Source organism: Chrysemys picta, chromosome 20 (genome assembly GCF_011386835.1).
Source record: "Chrysemys picta bellii isolate R12L10 chromosome 20, ASM1138683v2, whole genome shotgun sequence".
Taxonomy (NCBI): domain Eukaryota; kingdom Metazoa; phylum Chordata; order Testudines; family Emydidae; genus Chrysemys; species Chrysemys picta.
In genome coordinates, this window is record NC_088810.1 from 11,191,631 (window position 1) to 11,211,018 (window position 19,388).

Sequence of the window (19,388 nt, forward strand, 5' to 3'; positions counted from 1 at the left end):
TGCTACAGTAGTATAAATAATCATAATCTTCATCTATATATAATAAAGCATTAAGGCATGTACCTATGCCATGCCAAGAGTCCTAGACCATTGTGATTTAGAGGTATCTCAACCAATCACCACCCTTACTCTATACCTAGTTTGTACTCAACAATTTCATTGGTTGTAATGAGTCAGAGATATAAGGGAGACTGCCCACAGTTCTTTAAAGATTGATTCACCACCCATGCAATTTAACACAAACTCGCCAACGCAGTCCACATGCCCAAACAAATCAACACAAAATCCCCAAACATGATCCCCCAGACACACACCCCTCATTCGTCACCCACACAATTCAATACAAAATTCTTCAGCCCAGTCCCCCCGATACAAATTAACACAACCACCAACACGACAACACAGCCAGCACATGATAACCCCAAACACATAGCTCGTCATCATAGCAAACACTCCTCTTTCACCACCTTCCAAAATTTCCCAACACAACTATGACACTCTGAATCTCGGGGAAACACCCTGCAGCCCCATGTTCATCCTTATAATATGATTGTGTGATATCCAGTGCAAAGTTTGTCATGTCGGGTGTCTTCGGAAGGCTCATGATGCACTGAGCATTGTTGTTATAGTAATGTTATAATAATTGTTATTATAGTAATCTTATAGGTTGTAATTTCATGTATAGAGTTATGAGGCTGAAAATGTATCCTCATGGTTTAAAACAAGCCCAGGCAAAACTCCCCAGGAACAGAGGGGCAGTTCATACCTCATCAGGACAAACCCAGCCCAGCCTCACAGGAACAAAGGACACCGGCCTAGACAGCACCAACGGATCTGTTGGACTATCGAGTGAGTCACCCCCCTTCCCTTGGTCAGTCAGGGACTATGATGAGGTAAAGCTCACCTGACTCTGAAAGGGGTGTGTGTGTGTGTGTGCGGGAAGCCAAGAGGGAAGAAAGAACATGATAAAAGGGAGAGACGTTTGCCATGCTCTTCCTCTTTCTTCCACCTCCATCTACAGAAATCACCACCAAGCGACAGAAGCACTGATGAAAGGGGAGAGCCTGGCTGAAGGGCAACCAGCCAGACTTTGGTGAGAAGCATCTACATTTATAAGGGCACTGAAAGTGTTAAGATCAGCTTAGAATGCATTTTGCCTTTATTTCATTTGACCAAATCCGACTTGTTGTGGTTTGACTTATAATCATGTAAAAATCTATCTTTTGTAGTTAATAAATTTGTTTGTTTATTCTACCTGAAGCAGTGCATTTGGTTTGAAGCATGTCAGAGACTCCCCTTGGGATAACAAGCCTGGGACATATCAATTTCTTTGTTAGATTGATGAATTCATATAAGCTTGCAGCATCTAGCGGGCATAACTGGACACTGCAAGATGGAGGTTCCTAGGGTTGTGTCTGGGACTGGAGATATTGGCTAGTGTCATTCGGTTGCACAATCCAAGCAGCTTACATGCTAGAGGCTGTGCATGAACAGCTCAGGAGTGGAGGTTCTCACAGCAGAGCAGGGTAAGGCTGGCTCCCAGAGTTGAGGATTGGAGTGACCTAGCAGATCACTGGTCCAAATAACACCAGGGGAACATCACAACAACACAAACACTTGCCCACCTATATTTAGACTTACCATAAAACAATAAACATCAGTGGCAAAGCTGTGGGTTATCAATTAAAAACAATAATAATAGCATGGGAGAGACAGACTGGTCATGAGCACAACCTTCACGCAGAACCAGCTTACCCACCCTATTGCATGCTAAGCGGATGGCAAGTCCATGATAGTCAACAGAACTTGCTTGCTGCAAGTTACAGTCCCAATCCAGTAAAGAACTTAACCATGTGAGTAGTTCCATTGAAATCAATGAGGCTATACACACGCTTAAAGTTATTCATGTGCTTAAGTGCATATGTCCCCTCTATTCGGCACTGGTGAGGTCATATCTGGAGTACTGCATCCAGTTTTGGGCCCCCCACTACAGAAAGGATGTGAACAAATTGGAGAGAGTCCAGTGGAGGGCAATGAAAATGATCAGGGGGCTGGAGCACATGACTTATGAGGCGAGGCTGAGGGAACTGGGGTTATTTAGTCTGCAGAAGAGAAGAGTGAGGGGGGATTTGATAGCATCCTTCAACTACCTGAATGGGGGTTCCAAAGAGAATGGAGCTCGGCTGTTCTCAGTGGTGGCAGATGACAGAACAAGGAGCAATGGTCTCAAGTTGCAGTGGGGGAGGTCTAGGTTGGATATTAGGAAAAGACAGTTACTCACCTTTGTAACTGTTATTCTTTGAGATGTGTTGCTCATATCCATTCCAATTAGGTGTGCGCGCACCACGTGCACGATCGTCGGAAGATTTTTACCCTAGCAACTCTCGGTGGGTCGGCTGAGGCGCCCCCTGGAGTGGTGCCGTTATGGCCCCCGATATATGCCACTGCCTACCCGGCACCCCCTCAGTTCCTTCTTGCCGGCTACTCCAACAGTGGGGAAGGAGAGTGGGTTTGGAATGGATATGAGCAACACATCTTGAAGAACAACGGTTACAAAGGCGAGTAACCGTCTTTTCTTCTTCGAGTGCTTGCTCATATCGATTCCAATTAGGTGATTCCCAAGCCTTACCTAGGCGGTGGGGTTGGTGTTAGATGTTGCGGATCGAAGAACCGCTGAAACAAATGCTGCATCGTCCCTGGACTGCTGCACTATAGCATAGTGGGAAGCGAAGGTATGTATGGATGACCAAGTCGCTGCCCTGCATATTTCCTGTATGGGCACATGAGCCAGAAAGGCGGAGGACGACTCTTGAGCCCGAGTAGAATGGGCAGTGAGCCAGGTAGTCGGGACACCCGCCAAGTCATAACATGCACGGATGCAAGATGTAATCCAAGACGAAATTCACTGCGAGGAGACCGGGAGACCTTTCATCCGGCCTGCCACTGCTTCAAACAGCTGGGATGTCTTTCTAAAGGGCTTAGTTCATTCGATATAAAAGGCGAGAGCCCTGCGAACGTCTAGGGAATGTAGCTGCTGTTCCCATCGCGAAGCGTGGGGCTTCGGAAAGAAGACCGGAAGGAAGATGTCTTGGTTGACATGGAAGGCAGATACCACCTTAGGGAGGAAGGCGGGGTGTGGTCGCAGCTGTACCTTGTCCTTATGGAACACTGTGTATGGTGGATCTGATGTGAGAGCTCGAAGCTCCGATACTCGTCTCGCTGATGTGATAGCGATGAGGAAAGCTGTTTTCCAGGAAAGGTACAGAAGGGAGCAGGTGGCCATCAGCTCGAAGGGGGGGATCCATGAGTCTAGAGAGGACGTGGTTGAGGTCCCACGTAGGGGGATGGATGACGGATTTGCTGATACAGCCATTCCAAACCCTTGAGGAAGCTGTTGACCATGGGACTGGAGAAAAATCGAGCAGCCATTTTCGCCCAGGTGAAAAGCTGAAATCGCTGCCAGGTGTACCTTGATGGAGGATACCGCTAGACCTTGTTGTTTGAGTGACAAGAGGTAATCTAGGATGGTAGGTATTGGAACCTGTAGGGGGACAGCGTCCTTCAGGGCACACCAGCAGGAGAAACGTTTCCACTTGGCTAGGTATGTGGATCTAGTGGAGGGCTTTCTGCTTCCTAATAGGACTTGCTTCACCAAATTGGAGCAGCGCAGCTCAGATTGTGTCAGCCATGCAGCATCCATGCTGTGAGATGAAGGGACTGCAGGTCCGGATGGCATAACCTGCCGTGATCCTGCGTGATCAGGTCTGGCCACAATGGGAGAGGAATTAGCTTGGTCACTGACAGATCGAGGAGTGTGGTGTACCAGTGTTGTCTGGGCCACGCTGGAGCGATCAAGATTAAGAGGGCCTTGTCCCTGCGTAACTTCAGAAGGACCTTGTGGACCAATGGAAATGGAGGGAAGGCGTAGAGCTTTCCACGGTATCAGGAAGGCGTCTGACAGGGAGCCCGGGGAGCGTCACTTGGCACTCTCGCGGAAGGCGAAGAGGTCTATGTGGGGAAACCCCCACCCCCGGAAAATGGAATGAATGACGTCTGGACGTATTGACCACTTGTGAGTCATAAAGGACCTACTGAGGCGATCTGCCAAGGTGTTCTGGACTCCTGGGAGAAATGATGCCACCAGGTCGATTGATTGGGCTATGCAGAACTCCCAGAGGTGAATGGCTTCCTGGCATAATAGGGACGACCGTGCTCCCCCTTGTTTGTTGATGTAAAATATGGCCGTTGTGTTGTCTGTGAAGATCGCGACAGAACAGCCCTGCAGGTGTTTTCGGAATACCTGACACGCCAGGTGCACTGCCCTCAGTTCCCGGACATTGATGTGGAGGGATATTTCTTGTGCGGACCAAAGGCCTTGTGTGCAAAGGTCTGCGAGGTGAGCGCCCCAGCCCAGGGAGGACGCGTCCGTGGTGAGGACTAGAGAGGGCTGCAGGGCATGGAATGGTATCCCCCCGCAAACATGGTTGGGATTTAGCCACCAATCCAGAGAGGACAATACCTTCGTAGGTACCGTGAGTACTGTGTCCAAACTGTCCCGGCCTGGACAGTACACTGACGAGAGCCAGATCTGAAGCAGGCAGAAGCGTAGTCTGGCATGTTTGTTCACGAAGGTGCATGAGGCCATGTGGCCCAGAAGATGGAGGCACGTGCATGCTGTCGAGGTTGGGAAGCTTTGGAGGCCGTGGATAATGGTCATCATGGACTGGAAGCAGGTCTGTGGAAGGCAAACCTTGGTGAGATTCGAGTCCAGGACTGCCCCAATGAAGTCTATTCTTTGGGTAGGCTCCAAAGCGGACTTTTTGGTGTTGAGCAGCAGGCCCAGCTGCCCGAAGCAGGTGATGACGAACCGAATGTGAGACCGCACCTGTAGCTCGGACCGACCCTGAACGAGCCAGTCGTCGAGGTACAGAAACACTTGGACCTGATGTCTGCGGAGCCAGGCCACTACGACAGCCATACATTTTGTGAAGACCCTTGGTGCTGTGGACAGGCCGAAGGGGAGGACAGCAAATTGGAAATGTTGGTGTCCAACCACAAAGCGAAGGAACCGCCTGTGCAGCAGGTAGATCACTACGTGGAAGTACGCGTCCTTCATGTCGAGGGCGGCGTACCAGTCTCCAGGATCCAGGGATGGGATAATGGTTCCCAGGGTGACCATGCGGAACTTCAACTTTACCATGAATTTGTTGAGTCTGTGCAGGTCTAGGATGGGCCGAAGCCCCCCCCCACTTTGCCTGGGGGATTAGGAAGTAGCGGGAGTAAAACCCCCTGCCCCTCAAGTCCTTTGGTACCTCTTCCACTGCTCCAACAGACAGGAGCGTTTGTACCTCCTGCAAGAGTTGCTGCTCGTGAGAAGGGTCCCTGAAAAGGGACAGGGAGGGAGGCTGGGAAGGGTGTGGGGGTGAAACAAACTGAAGATGGTATCCTGTTTCCACCGTGCGAAGGACCCAGCGATCTGAAGTTATGTGGGACCACGCAGGGAGGAAAGAGGAAAGGCGGTTGGAGAAAGGTAGGGAAGGATCCTGGGAGGAGACTGGTGCTCCGTCCTCGAGCGCAGCTTCAAAAGTTTTGTCTGGGCCCCGCTGGTGGTCTCGGGGGGCCCTGATTCTGGACTGACTGCAGACCAGATTGACGCCTCCTAGTGCCGCAACCATGCCTTCTAGGAGGGTCTTGTCGTGGTCGAGGGTTGGGGTAAGTGCACTGCGGTTGGGGCTGGAAGGGCCTACGTTGTGTCACTGGGGTATGCATGCCCAATGAGCGCATGGTGGCCCAGCTATCCTTCAAACTTTGCAGTCTGGGATCAGTCTTTTCCGAGAAGAGACTTTGTCCTTCAAAGGGAAGGTCCTGTATAGTCTGCTGCAGTTCCGGTGGGAGGCCGGACACTTGCAGCCAGAAAATACGTCGCATGGCTACCCCTGAGGCTAGAGTTCTAGCAGCCGAGTCCGCTGCGTCTAAAGACGCCTGCAGAGATGTCCTTGCCACCTTCTTGCCCACTTCAAGCAAGGTCCCAAACTTTTCCTTGGATTCATGGGGAACCAGCTCTTTGAATTTCCCCATCGAGTTCCAGGTGTTATAATTATACCGGCTCAGGAGGGCCTGCTGGTTAGCTACCCTGAGCTGTAGTCCACCAGAACAGTAAATCTTGCGCCCGAATAAATCCAGGCGCCTGGCGTCCTTCGATTTAGGGGCGGGCGCTTGCTGGCCATGTCTTTCCCTCTCGTTTACGGATTGTACCACGAGGGAGCAAAGTTGGGGGTGCACACACAAGTACTCGTAGTCTTTGGCTGGCACCATGTATTTTCTTTCCACCCCCCGCGCTGTGGGAGGGATGGACACAGGGGACTGCCAGATAGTATTGGCATTGGCCTGGATAGTTTTAATAAAGGGCAAAGCTACCCAGGTGGGGGCATCAGCTGACAAGATGTCCACAACTGGGTCCTCAATCTCTGCCACCTCCTCCACCTGCAGATTCATGTTCTGTGTCACCCTACGAAGGAGGTCCTGCTGAGCACGCAGGTCTATGAGTGGAGGGCCAGAGGAGGACGTGGCTGCCACAGCCTCGTCAGGTGAAGATGAGGACGACAGTCCCTGGACCAGTGGGTCCTGGGGAAGGTCAGGCTGGGGCAGGTCTGGTTGTCCAAGGTCCACGACTGGGGGACATCTGCCTGCTCAGGTGGTAAAGCCGTGGTCTCAGACGGTATCTGGGCAGGACGGCTAACCTTTGCCTCAGGCACCCTAGGCTCCAAATGAGCCGAGCGAGAGGCACCTGAGGGACCACCTTGGACTTGGTGATATGCCCAAGGGGTCCAGAAGGTCCATTGAGGAGGACCCTGGTCGGGATCATGTGTCTTGTCCTGTCCCTGGCTTGCACCATCAGTGTCCTGGTCTTGGACATTATAGGCACTCCCTTCTTGGGACGACGCCGAGTTCTGATGGGAAGGCCATGGCGGTGCCGAGCACACTTTCTGAGGTGGTTCGGCACCGTCCACTGGCACGCGATTGCGGCTCGGGGACCGGTGCCGGTGTCCCGAGCGGTACCATGACCGGGAGCGGGACTGACGATCATAGCGGCGCTGAGAGGTTGACCTGGATCTCGATGAAGATCGACGGTGCAGGCAGTTCCATGACCGGCTGCGCGATGAGTGGTGCTGGGAGCTGGATCGGTACCGATCGTACCGAGAGGGTGACGTTCGGGACGTGGAGTGGTGCCGCGAGTACGACTGGTGCCGAGATGGAGATCGGTGCCGGGACTGCGAGCGGCGCCGAGAGCGGGACCATCTGCGTGACCGGGACCATGACTGGGACCGGGACTGGGACCTCCAGCGGTGCCGAACTGGTTCACTCTGCTGAGGAGGCCGCATGAATGAGGGCTTCCCAATAGATTGGACAGCCCGTGCCGGCGGTGCCGGAGGCTGAGAAGGTCCAGGCTCAGTCAACGCGATCAGGTCGCAAGCAGTGGAGAAAGTCTCCGGAGTCGACGGCAGGCCCAGCTCAACCACGGTGTGCACCGGGGAGCTGATCTGCACCGGACTCAACGGCGCTTGGGGTGCCGGAATCGACAGTGCCGGAGTCGGGGCCTTTGTGGTCAGGTCCGACGCGGTACGTTGCTCTGCTGGGACCGCAGGAGGTGCATGCCCTGGTGGGGGGGGGGCAGCAGGCTTTTGTTGCTTTCTGGGCTGCTATGAGAGCGATCGGTGTCGCGTCTGCGTTGGTGCCAGGGATGTCCGGTGCTGAGGGGCCTTACTAGGACTGGGACGCTCCGGTGCCGGAGACACGCTGCGGACCGATGGTGCCTGATCTGCGCGCAGTGCCGGGGGCTCTGGGCTAAGTGCTGCTTCCATCAGGAGCTGTTTTAACCTGAAGTCCCGCTCCTTTTTCGTCCTAGGCTTGAAAGCCTTACAGATACAGCACTTGTCAGGCTGATGAGCTTCCCCCAGGCACTTCAGACAGGAGTCGTGGGGGTCTCCAAGAGGCATAGGCTTGAGGCAAGCTGTGCAAGGCTTAAAGCCCGGAGCTTTGGGCATGAGCCCCGGTACCGGATGAGAGGAACGGGGATAAGCCCCAAATCCTCAACTTATCTACAACTATATACACTAAATTTACTAACTTATAAACTTGCTAAACTACTAAACTAATTACAACTACACTAAAGAACTAGCAATACAACGAGGAACGCTAGGGATGTAGAGGTCAGCTACACAGCTCTCCACAGTTCCAACGACCGTCACGGGCGGTAAGAAGGAACTGAGGGGGCGCCGGGTCGGCCGGGGCATATATCGGGCACCATAATGGCGGCACTCCAGGGGGCGCCTCAGCCGACCCACCGAGAGTTGCTAGGGTAAAAATCTTCCGATGATCGTGCACGTGGCGCGCGCACACCTAATTGGAATCGATATGAGCAAGCACTCGAAGAAGAAACACTTTCACTAGGAGGGTGGTGAAGCACTGGAATGGGTTACCTAGGGAGGTGGTGGAATCGCCATCCTTAGAAGTTTTTAAGGCCTGGCTTGACAAAGCCCTGGCTGGGATGAAAAAGTTGGTGTTGGTCCTGCTTTGAGCAGGGGGTTGGACTAGGTGACCTCCTGAGGTCTCTTCCAACCCTGATATTCTATGATTCTATGTCTCTGATCCAGCAACATGCTGAGCACCATCAATAAGCTGTTTCTGTGGCACTGAATTCATTGGCGAATCCCCATTGACTCCAGTGGGAATAGGATTTCAGTCCATAAGTCAGCAAGGGCTGCAGGTGCTAAGAGTCAAATTCTGAGAGGTTTAAGCACCTTCAGATCCCATGCATTCCAATCGCAGAAGAACATCTCATGGAGCTGCCTCCCTCTTAACTCCACAATTATCTATAGCTGCTTCACTCTGAAGACCACCAAAAAAGTTCCACAGCCCCCTATGCTCCGTGGACACTGAGAAACACTGAACTCCATCATAGTCTTTGTGACATTGCACTCCATATGATTTTATGAAAATATGCTGATCATAGAATATCAGGGTTGGAAGGGACCTCAGGAGGTCATCTAGTCCAACCCCCTGCTCAAAGCAGGACCAATTCCCAACTAAATCATCCCAGCCAGGGCTTTGTCAAGCCTGACCTTAAAAATCTCTAAGGAAGGAGATTACACCACCTCCCTACGTAACCCATTCCAGTGCTTCACCACCCTCCTAGTGAAAATGTTTTTCCTAATATCCAACCTAAACCTCCCCCACTGCAACTTGAGACCATTACTCCTTGTTCTGTCATAAGGTACCACTGAAAACAGTCTAGATCCATCCTCTTTGGAACCCCCTTTCAGATAGTTGAAAGCAGCTATCAAATTCCCCCTCATTCTTCTCTTCTGCAGACTAAACAAGCCCAGTTCCCTCAGCCTCTCCTCATAAATCTTGTGCTCCAGCCCCCTAATCATTTTTCTTGCCCTCCGCTGGACTCTTTCCAATTTTTTCACATCCTTTTTGTAGTGTGGGGCCCAAAACTGGACACAGTACTCCAGATGAGGCCTCACCAATGTCGAATAGAGGGGAATGATCACGTCCCTCAATCTGCTGGCAATGCGCCTACTTATACAGCCCAAAATGCCGTTAGCCTTCTTGGCAACAAGGGCACACTGTTGACTCATATCCAGCTTCTCATCCACGGTAACCCCTAGGTCCTTTTCTGCAGAACTGCTGCCTAGCCATTCGATCCCTAGTCTGTAACAGTGAATGGATTCTTCCATCCTAAGTGCAGGACTCTGCACTTGTCCTTGTTGAACCTCATCAGGTTTCTTTTGGCCTGATCCTCTAATTTGTCTAGGTCCCTCTGTATCCTATCCCTACCCTCCAGTGTATCTACCATTCCCTCCCAGTTTAGTGTCATCTGCAAACTTGCTGAGAGTGCAGTCCACGCCATCCTCCAGATCATTAATGAAGGTATTGAACAAAACCGGCTCCAGGACCGACCCTTGGGGCACTCTGCTTGAAACCGGCTGCCAACTAGACATGGAGCCGTTGATCACTACCCACTGAGCCAGACGATCTAGCCAGCTTTCTATCCACCTTATAGTCCATTCATCCAGCCCATACTTCTTTAACTTGCTGGCAAGAATACTGTGGGACTGTATCAAAAGCTTTGCTAAAGTCAAGGAATAACACAGCCACTGCTTTCCCCTCATCCACAGACTCAGTTATCTCCTCATAGAAGGCAATTTGTGTGTGAATATAATGTATAATGAGTGTGAATATAATGTAACTGGAATATGCTTCATGCAAAAGGTCTCTTGTAAGGTATCATTACAAAGCTTATAATACACTGAGTGTGGTCATCCTATTTGTATGAATGTATCATTCTTGTTTCTGAAACTAGGAATATAGAATATAACTCTGAGGTCCTACTGTAGTTATGTGAAGTGTGGGCCATTAATGGTGGTTTAGAATCTTGATGGCTCCCATCAACTAGGACAATTGACTGTAGATGGCTGTGTTTACTTGCGAGACTTCCTGTGAGTCAGGCTGGGATGAATGAAGGCTTGGGGTCTCACAGGACATGTGACCATGTCACCTGGTACTGGAATCCATCTTTAACCTGGTGCTTTTCCATTTAGAAGGAGGGGTCGGAACCCAAAAAGAGACAAAAGATTCCCGTCTTGTGCCAAAGGTATATAAGGGGATGGAAGAGAACAAAGAAGGCTGCAGTCATGAGAAATCCCTTAGCTGCCACCTGAGCTGGAACAAGGACTGTACCAGGGGAAAGGATTGGGCCAAGACTAGAAAGGTGTCTATTCTGTTTAAGAAGCTTACTGAAACATCTCTGAGGCTGTGATTTACCTGCATTCAGTTTCTTACTGTATTAGGCTTAGACTTGCGTGTTTTTGTTTTATTTTGCTTGGTAATTTACTTTGTTCTGTCTGTTATTACTTGGAACCATTTAAATCCTACTTTTTGTACTTAATAAAATCACTTCTGCTAATTACCCAGAGAAGTAATTAATTCCTGGGGAGCAAACAGCTGTGCATATCTCTCTATCAGTGTTATAGAGGGCAGACAATTTATGAGTTTTCAGTTAAGTCTGCACCTTTTGGGGGACGTGGTTCAGACCTGGCTCTGTGTTTGCAGCAGGCTAGCATGTCTGGCTCAAAAAGACAGGGTACTGAAGTCCCAAGCTGGCAGGAACAACGGGCTCAGAGGTAGTCTCAGCACATCAGGTGGCAGTCCCAACGGGGTCTCTGTGACCCAACCCATCACAGTCTGATTTCCAGATAGATCACACTTATAGAGTATATATACATAGGAGACTTGGGCAGTTAGCCTACACTGTCACGTGTGACGTTGCGTCCACACTGATATTTTTAGATACCTATGCCAAGCCGAGTGTGTGAATGTCCACCTGAGCTGACAATTATGCCACCCAGCTGCTGTATATACAGGGCCGGCTCCAGGCACCAGCTTAACAAGCAGGTGCTTGGGGCGGCCAAGGAAGAGGGGCGGCACTTGCGGCAATTCAGGGCGGCAGGTCCCTCACTCCCTCTAGGAGCGAAGGACCTGCCGCTGAACTGCCGTCGCCGATCGCGGCTTTTTTTTTTTCCCCCCCCAATTGCCACCGCCGATTGCGGCTTTTTTTTTTTGCTTGGGGCGGCAGAAATGCTGGAGCTGGCCCTGTGTGTATATGTACCTGAGCCAACTGAATCAATGATTGTTTTAGATCTCATTAACTAACAGGGCCAGGCGGGTTAGCTCTTGGCTGAATGACTGCTAGGGGGATCCTGGATATTTCCATCCCCATGCTCATCAATAAGATAAACAGATTGACTACCGCTATCGCAGTCAATAAGAAACCAAGCTGCCAGACTCACCACAACTGGATGGTGTCCTCCAGTCATCGACAGTGACCCCATGCTTCCTGCAGGCTTTCGTGTAGGCCTCCAGCGCCTCACACAGAATGCTCTTGTCCCCCTCATTCAGACACATGTCATAGATGCAGCTGTCAAAGAAGTCATCGGCGCTCACCCTTGAGTGACACTCTCTGAAGGGCCCTCCCGGTGCTTTACTGATCACCCCACAGTGACTGTCATCCCCATACAGATCTCTCTTGCTCTCATCACACATTGGGCAAGTGCCTTGGCAATAATCCCAGCAAAAGGGGTCCCGGTCTTGGACTTTCCAACTGGTAGCCCAGACCATGATGGAGGAGACTCTGGTGCCATTGGATGATGTCATGTCATCTTCTGGATTCTGGTTGAAGTTCCCACATAGGCCGCACATGGCCCCATAATAGCTGCTGGGGAGAGTGATCACTACACGCCAATTTTTGTCATGTGCGATCTGGAGGCCGAAGTCCGTCTGCAGGATGGTGCTGAGGTCTTTCTGGTGCAGCCTGATTTTACCATCTTTTAGCGTCACTGGGAGACTGGTGATCACACTGTTCAGCTAGAGACAGAGAGGAGGGAGAAAGTATGATAGGTGTTATTGCTCTTTCATCCTCACTTGTTCTTACTGCAACTGTCAACTTGCCACTTATTTTGGCTGTAAATCATTGTCACTTTAACCAGTGGCATGTGAAAGAATCACTGAAATCAATGGGACTTTCCCTGAATAAACACAGTATTTATCTAGCTACACTAGCTGCCAGTTTCTTTCTATCTATCACAACCATGTCAAACACAGAAGACCAGTTGCATTTATGTACTTGTATTGCCCATATGATATATTCAGCTCATGTCGCCTGTATCTAGGATTCCATTTGTGTGAGAGGCACTACACAAAAAATACTGTTTGTTATAAGTAGAAAAGGTGCAGAGCCCTGAGCTGGGAAACTCACCCGGACTTTGCCAACTTCCCTCTTGTAGATGGAGATGTTGTACCCATAGACGTAGATATTGGTCACCTGCCAAAAGGAGATATCCTGGTTCCCCCTGTTGTCATTCTTCTCATGAATGGTGAAGGGCTCCAGGGTAGGGTCGCTGCCACAGTACTTAGCGATGGTGTACTTGCAAGTGCCCTGCAAGTCAAACTTCAGGCCATCAAAAGTTTTGTACTGTGCATCTCCTGAGCCCAGGCAGATTCCAGCATAGTCAGGAACACATGCCTCTTGGCCATCTTCAATTTTGCATTTCTCATTGGTCTGGCATTTCAGGATTTTGCAGGTTTCTGAAAGGAGAAAGCCCAGTTCTATCAACAGAGTGGGGGACTCAAGTCAAGTGTCTAGGCCGGGGGAACAAGATCTGCCATGAGCAGAGCATTCATGCAGAAAAAACGGTTACTCACCTTTGTAACTGTTGTTCTTCGAGATGTGTTGCTCATATCCATTCCAATAGGTGTGCGCGCGCCACGTGCACGATCGTCGGAGAAAATTTTCTACCTTAGCAACACCTGGTGGGTCGGCTGTGGAGCCCCCTGGAGTGGCGCCTTCATGGCGCTGGATATATACCCCAGCCGACCCAGCACCCCCTCAGTTCCTTCTTGCCGGTTACTCTGACAGTGGGGAAGGGGGGGCGGGTTTGGAATGGATATGAGCAACACATCTTGAAGATCAACAGTTACAAAGGTGAGTAACCGTTTTTTCTTCTTCGAGTGCTTGCTCATATCGATTCCAATAGGTGACTACCAAGCCTTACCTAGGCGGTGGGGTCGGAGTGAGACATCGCTGTGTGCAAAACCCCTGATCCGAATGCAGCATCGTCTCTGGATTGCTGTACAAGTGCATAGTGAGCGGCGAAGGTGTGGACTGATGACCAAACTGCAGCTCTACAAATGACTGGATCGGGACTTGAACTAGGAAGGCAGTCGAGGAGGCTTGAGCCCTCGTGGAATGGGCGGTGAGGCGTGGCGTTGGGACACCAGCCAGGTCGAAGCAAGCACGAATGCAGGACGTGATCCAAGAGGAGAGATGTTGGGAGGAGGCCGGTAGGCCTTTCATCCGGTCGGCTACTGCAACGAAGAGTTGCGTCGTCTTTCTAAATGGTTTCGTACGCTCAATGTAGAAAGCAAGGGCCCTGCGCACATCCAAGGAGTGCATACGCTGGTCTTGACGCGTGGCGTGCGGCTTAGATGGAAGACCGGGAGGAATATATCCTGGTTCACATGAAGAGCTGATACTACCTTGGGAAGGAAGGCAGGGTGGGGGCGAAGCTGCACCTTGTCTTTATGGAAGACTGTGTACGGAGGCTCAGATGTGAGGGCCTTGAGTTCCGAAACACGCCTTGCTGAAGTGATGGCTACAAGGAAGGCTGTCTTCCAAGATAGGTAAAGGAGCGAGCAGGTAGCCAATGGCTCGAACGGGGGTCCTGTGAGCTTGGAGAGAACCAGGTTAAGATCCCACGCCGGAACGGGTTGGCGTTGCTGTGGGTAGAGGCGGTCTAAGCCCTTGAGGAATCTGACAACCATCGGGTTAGAGAAGACCGAGGAAGCGTGTTCTCCTGGGTGGAACGCCAATATAGCGGCCAGTGAACCCTGACTGAAGATATCGCCAAGCCCTGCTGTCTCAGGGACAGGAGATACTCGAGTATGAGAGGAATAGACGCCTGCAAGGAGGGCGTGGCCCGCTGCTCGCACCAACAGGAGAACCGCTTCCACTTGGCTAAGTAAGTGGTCCATGTAGAGGGCTTTCTACTTCCCATCAGAATCTGTTGCACGGGATGAGAGCATTGCAGCTCTGTCTGATTCAGCCATGGAGCATCCACGCTGTAAGGTGGAGCGATTGCAGGTTGGGGTGACATAGTCGGCCGTGGTCCTGGGAGATTAAGTCTAGGCACAAGGGAAGGGTGATCGGAGTTTGAACCGATAGCTCCAGAAGCGTGGTGTACCAGTGCTGCCTTGGCCAAGCTGGAGCGACTAGAATCAGACATGCCTGGTCTCTGCGTAGCTTGAGCAGTACCCTGTGGACCAGTGGGAATGGAGGAAAAGTGTAGAACAGCTGGTCTTTCCACGTCAGAAGGAAAGCGTCCGACAGGGAGCCCAGAGATTGCCCTTGTAGGGAGCAGAACACGTGGCACTTCCTGTTGGCTCGTGATGCGTACAGGTCTACTTCCCACCTCTGGAAGATGGAATAGATGATGTCCGGGTGAATTGACCACTCGTGCGTCTGGAAGGATCTGCTGAGACGGTCCGCCAGAGTGTTCTGGACTCCAGGGAGGAACGATGCCATGAGATGTATCGAGTGGGCAATGCAGAACTCCCACAGGCGAATGGCCTCTTGGCATAGGGGAGACGACCGGGCTCCTCCTTGCTTGTTGATGTAGAACATGGCCGTGGTGTTGTCTGTGAGGACTAACACACAGCGGCCATGTAGGAGACCGAGAAATACCTGACAGGCTAGGTGCACTGCCATCAGTTCTTGAACATTGATGTGCAGAGCTAGTTGGGATGCGGTCCACAGGCCTTGGGTATGGTGCTCCCCGAGGTGAGCGCCCCAACCTAGAGATGAGGCATCCGTGACCAGGTGCAGGGAGGGTTGTGGGGCATGAAACGGCACTCCTGCACAAACCGCCTTGTGAGCCATCCACTAGGTGAGAGAGGTCAAGACCGAGTTCGGAATCGTGACCACCATGTTCAGGCTGTCCTGAGAAGGGCGGTACACCGAAGACACCCAGGCCTGAAGTTGATGAAGCCGAAGTCTGGCATGCCTGGTTACGTAAGTACAAGAGGCCATGTGACCCAACAGACCAAGGCATGTCCTTACAGTGGTAATTGGGAAGGCCTGGAGTTCGTGGATGATGTTCGCGATGGTGCGAAACCGAGTGTCTGGCAGAAGAGCTCGGGCGAGTGTGGAGTCTAAGACTGCCCCGATAAACTCTATTCTCTGGGTTGGCTCCAGAGTGGACTTCTCTTTGTTGAGTAGAATGCCTAAGTCGTGGAATGTTTGTAGTATTATCTGGATGTGCGCCCGAACTTGCTCCCTGGTGCGGCCGCGGGCCAGCCAGTCGTCTAGATACGGGAACACCTGTATCCTTTGTCGCCGAAGGTATGCTGCCACGACGGCCATACATTTGGTGAACATTCTCGTAGCCGCGGACAGTCCGAAGGGAAGGATGTCAAATTGGTAGTGTACCTTGTTTACTACAAAACGAAGGAAGTGCCTGAGAGGGAGGTAGATCGCTATATGAAAATATGCGTCCTTCATGTCGAAGGCGGCGTACCAGTCCCCAGGATCCAGGAAAAGGATGATGGTCCCCAAGGAGACCATGCGGAACTTCAACTTTACTATGAATTTGTTGAGTCCGCGTAAGTCTAAAATGGGTCGCAGACCCCCTTTTGCTTTGGGGATCAGGAAGTAGTGGGAGTAAAACCCCTTGCCCCTTAACTCTGGGGGAACCTCCTCTATGGCCCCCATAGAGAGGAGCCCAAAAACCTCCTGTATAAGGAGATGCTCGTGAGAAGGGTCCCTGAAGAGGGACGGGGAGGGGAGGTGGGAGGGGGGGGAACGAAGAAAACTGGAGAGCATATCCCCTCTCCACCGTGCGAAGGACCCAACAGTCCGAAGTTATAAGGGACCAAGCACGGTGGAAATGGGAGAGGCGATCCCGAAAGAAAGGAAATGGATCCTGGGTAGTGGCTGGTGCGCCGTCCTTGGACGCAGCTTCAAAAGTTTTGTCTAGGTCCAGAAGGTGGCCTAGGAGGGCCTTGGCTCTGACCGGGTTGGGGTCTGGTCGACCTCCGTCTACCACCTCGTCCCCGCCTTCTGGGGAAGTCCTGTCTCGGACGAGGAGGAGGAAGATAGAACCTTTGTGGCTGTGGCCTAAAGGGCCTGCGTTGAGGTCCTGGGACATGCATCCCCAGGGAGCGCATGATGGTTCTCGAGTCTTTGAGGCTCTGCAACCTACAGTCCGTCTTGTCCGAGAACAAGCCTTGGCCCTCGAACGGCAGATCCTGCAGGGTCTGCTGCAGTTCTGGCGGTAACCCCGAAACCTGGAGCCAGGAGACACGTCACATGGCTATCCCAGACGCTAGTGTCCTGGCGGCCGAGTCCGCAATGTCAAGGGAGGCCTGTAAGGACGTTCTAGCCACCTTTTTGCCCTCCTCCACCAGGGCCCCGAACTCCTCCCTCGAGTCCTGGGGGACCAACTCTTTAAATTTCCCCATGGAATTCCATGAGTTATAATTGTACCGACTTAAGAGCGCCTGTTGGTTTGCGGCCATGAGCTGCAGACCCCTGCCGAATAAACCTTGCGTCCAAACAAATCAAAGCGCTTAGCGTCCTTTGATTTGGGCGCTGCTACCTGCTGGCCATGGTGCTCTCTGGCGTTCACTGATGAGACTACCAGTGAACACGGTGGGGGATGTGTGTAGAGGTACTCATAGTCTTTAGAGGGAACAAAGTACTTCCTCTCTACCCCTCTGGCAGTGGGAGGGATGGAGGCCGGGGTTTGCCATATGGACGTAGCGTTAGCCTGAATTGTACGGATAATGGGCAACGCCACCCGGGTTGGAGCATCAGATGAAAGGATGCTCACCACCGGGTCGTCCACCTCCACTATCTCCTCGGCCTGTAGGTCCATATTTCATGCCACCCTACATAACAAGTCTTGGTGGGCACGAAGATCTATAGGAGGTGGGCCTGAGGGTGTTGTACCTGCCACTGCCTCATCTGGGGAAGATGAGGAGGACGCCTCAGGGGGTAAAGGATCTGTTTACGGGACCGGCTCCAAGGGACTTGGAGGTGCAGGATCCCCTGCACCAGGGTCTGGTGCCTGCGTGGGCGTCGGCGCCGGAGCCTCCATGCCCCCTGGGGGAGGACGGGAGATGGTGGCCTCAGGAACCCTGGGCTCAGAGTGAGTCGAGCGAGAGGCCGCTGGTGGAGCCCCTTGAGTCTGGTGATACACCCAAGGGGTCCAGAAAGACCAATGCACAGAGTCTTGTCGAAGGTTTTCTGCCCCCTCTTGCCAATGACCCAAGTCGTCTGCAGGTTGACCCTGAGCAGGGTACGCTGAACGGGGAGCCCCTTCAGACGAGTGAGACGCCGATCTCGAGGGCCAGGGCGGTGCTGAGCGTGGGTGTAGGGATTCGTCCTGGTACAGTGCCGAGCGGTGCCGATCCATCGGCGAGCGGTCTCTCCGTGGTGCCCGTGAACGGTACCGGGATCGAGAATGGTGCCGATGTCCATGTCGGTACCGGGATCCGGATCTGGATCGGGACGACGAAGACCGTCTGTAAACTCGGTGCCGGGAGCGGCCTCGCGAATGGGAGCGGCGCTCATACCGGTGCCGAGAACTGCGCTTGGACTCCGCCCAGTACCGATGCTCGGGTCGATGCCGAGAAGAAGACCGGTGCCGGGAGGTAGATCTGTGCCGCGAGTACGACCGGCGCCGAGATGGAGATCGGTGCCGGGACTGCGAGCGGCATCGAGACCTGCTCCGAGACCGGGAGCAGTGCCGCGAGTCCACGCCCGGAGATGGTGGCCATATCAGGGTCGGCTTGCCCCTGGACTGTACCGTACGAAGGGCATGCGGTGCCGCGGGTTGAGAAGGCGCTGGCTTCGTGAGGGCGATGAGGTCTCTCGCCGTGGCAAATGTCTCCGGTGTAGAGGGGAGACAGGGCTCCACCACCTGGTGGGGCGGTGAGCCAGTCCGCACCGGACTCAACGGCTCTACACCCGGTGCCGGAGTCAACGGTGCTGATGACACTTGCACCCTCTGGCGTTCGGAAGCGGTGCGGTGGGAGCCGGTGCCTGTTGGACGGCAGCGTCCTGAGTTTTGCGAGGCCTTTTATGTCCCGGAGATAGGGACTGGCGCCGAGGGGCTTGCGGCGGACACGGTGCCGAGGGAGGACGGTGCCGTGGCGCCTTCTCCGTGTCTGCTCACGGTGCAGTGCTGGAAGGTGCCGCTGGAGCACTACGCACCGAGGCACTCGGTGCCGGAACCTGGTGCGCCGCAGGAGGATCTGGGTTAAGTGCCGCCTCCATGAGGAGCTGCTTAAGCCTGAAGTCCCACTCCTTTTTCGTCCTTGGCCTGAAAGCCTTGCAAATCTTGCACTTGTCCGTCTGATGAGACTCCCCTAAGCACTTCAGACAAGAGTTATGGGGGTCTCCCGTTGGCATAGGCCTAGCACATGTCGCACACGGCTTAAAGCCAGGAGCCTTGGGCATGAGCCCCGCTGTGCGATGGGGGGGGGGGAAGGGGGAATAAGAACCCCCTTAACCCCCGCTAACTACGAAAAACTATTTATAACTACTCTTCAAACTATTAACAACAACTACTAATCTAAAGAACACAATTAACAACTATCTACAAGAGGTAACGGGTAAAGCTAGGGAGAGTGGACAACAGCTACGCTGCGCTCCACAGTTCCAATGACCGTCACGGGCGGTAAGAAGGAACTGAGGGGGCGCTGGGTCGGCTGGGGTATATATCCAGCGCCATGAAGGTGCCACTCCAGGGGGCTCCACAGCTGAC

General features: G+C 52.7%; 1 protein-coding gene across 11 annotated transcripts in view; it reads right to left on the reverse strand.

The window, feature by feature from the left end:
• LOC101947369 (IgGFc-binding protein-like) overlaps positions 1 to 19,388 on the reverse strand; it is a 365,233-nt gene that overhangs the window by 21,760 nt on the left and 324,085 nt on the right. For 10 of the 11 annotated variants that reach the window (XR_010594098.1, XM_065574394.1, XM_065574392.1 and 7 more), the window contains 2 exons: positions 12,821 to 13,149; positions 11,856 to 12,429 (listed from right to left, as the gene is read on the reverse strand). The exons of the other annotated variant lie outside the window; for it this stretch is intronic. Coding sequence is in view for 9 of the 10 variants with exons in the window: in XM_065574394.1 (XP_065430466.1) it covers positions 11,856 to 12,429; positions 12,821 to 13,149 (903 nt within the window). In the remaining variant the exon portion in view is untranslated. The remainder of the gene's footprint in view (positions 1 to 11,855; positions 12,430 to 12,820; positions 13,150 to 19,388) is intronic. 11 annotated transcript variants of the gene reach the window in all.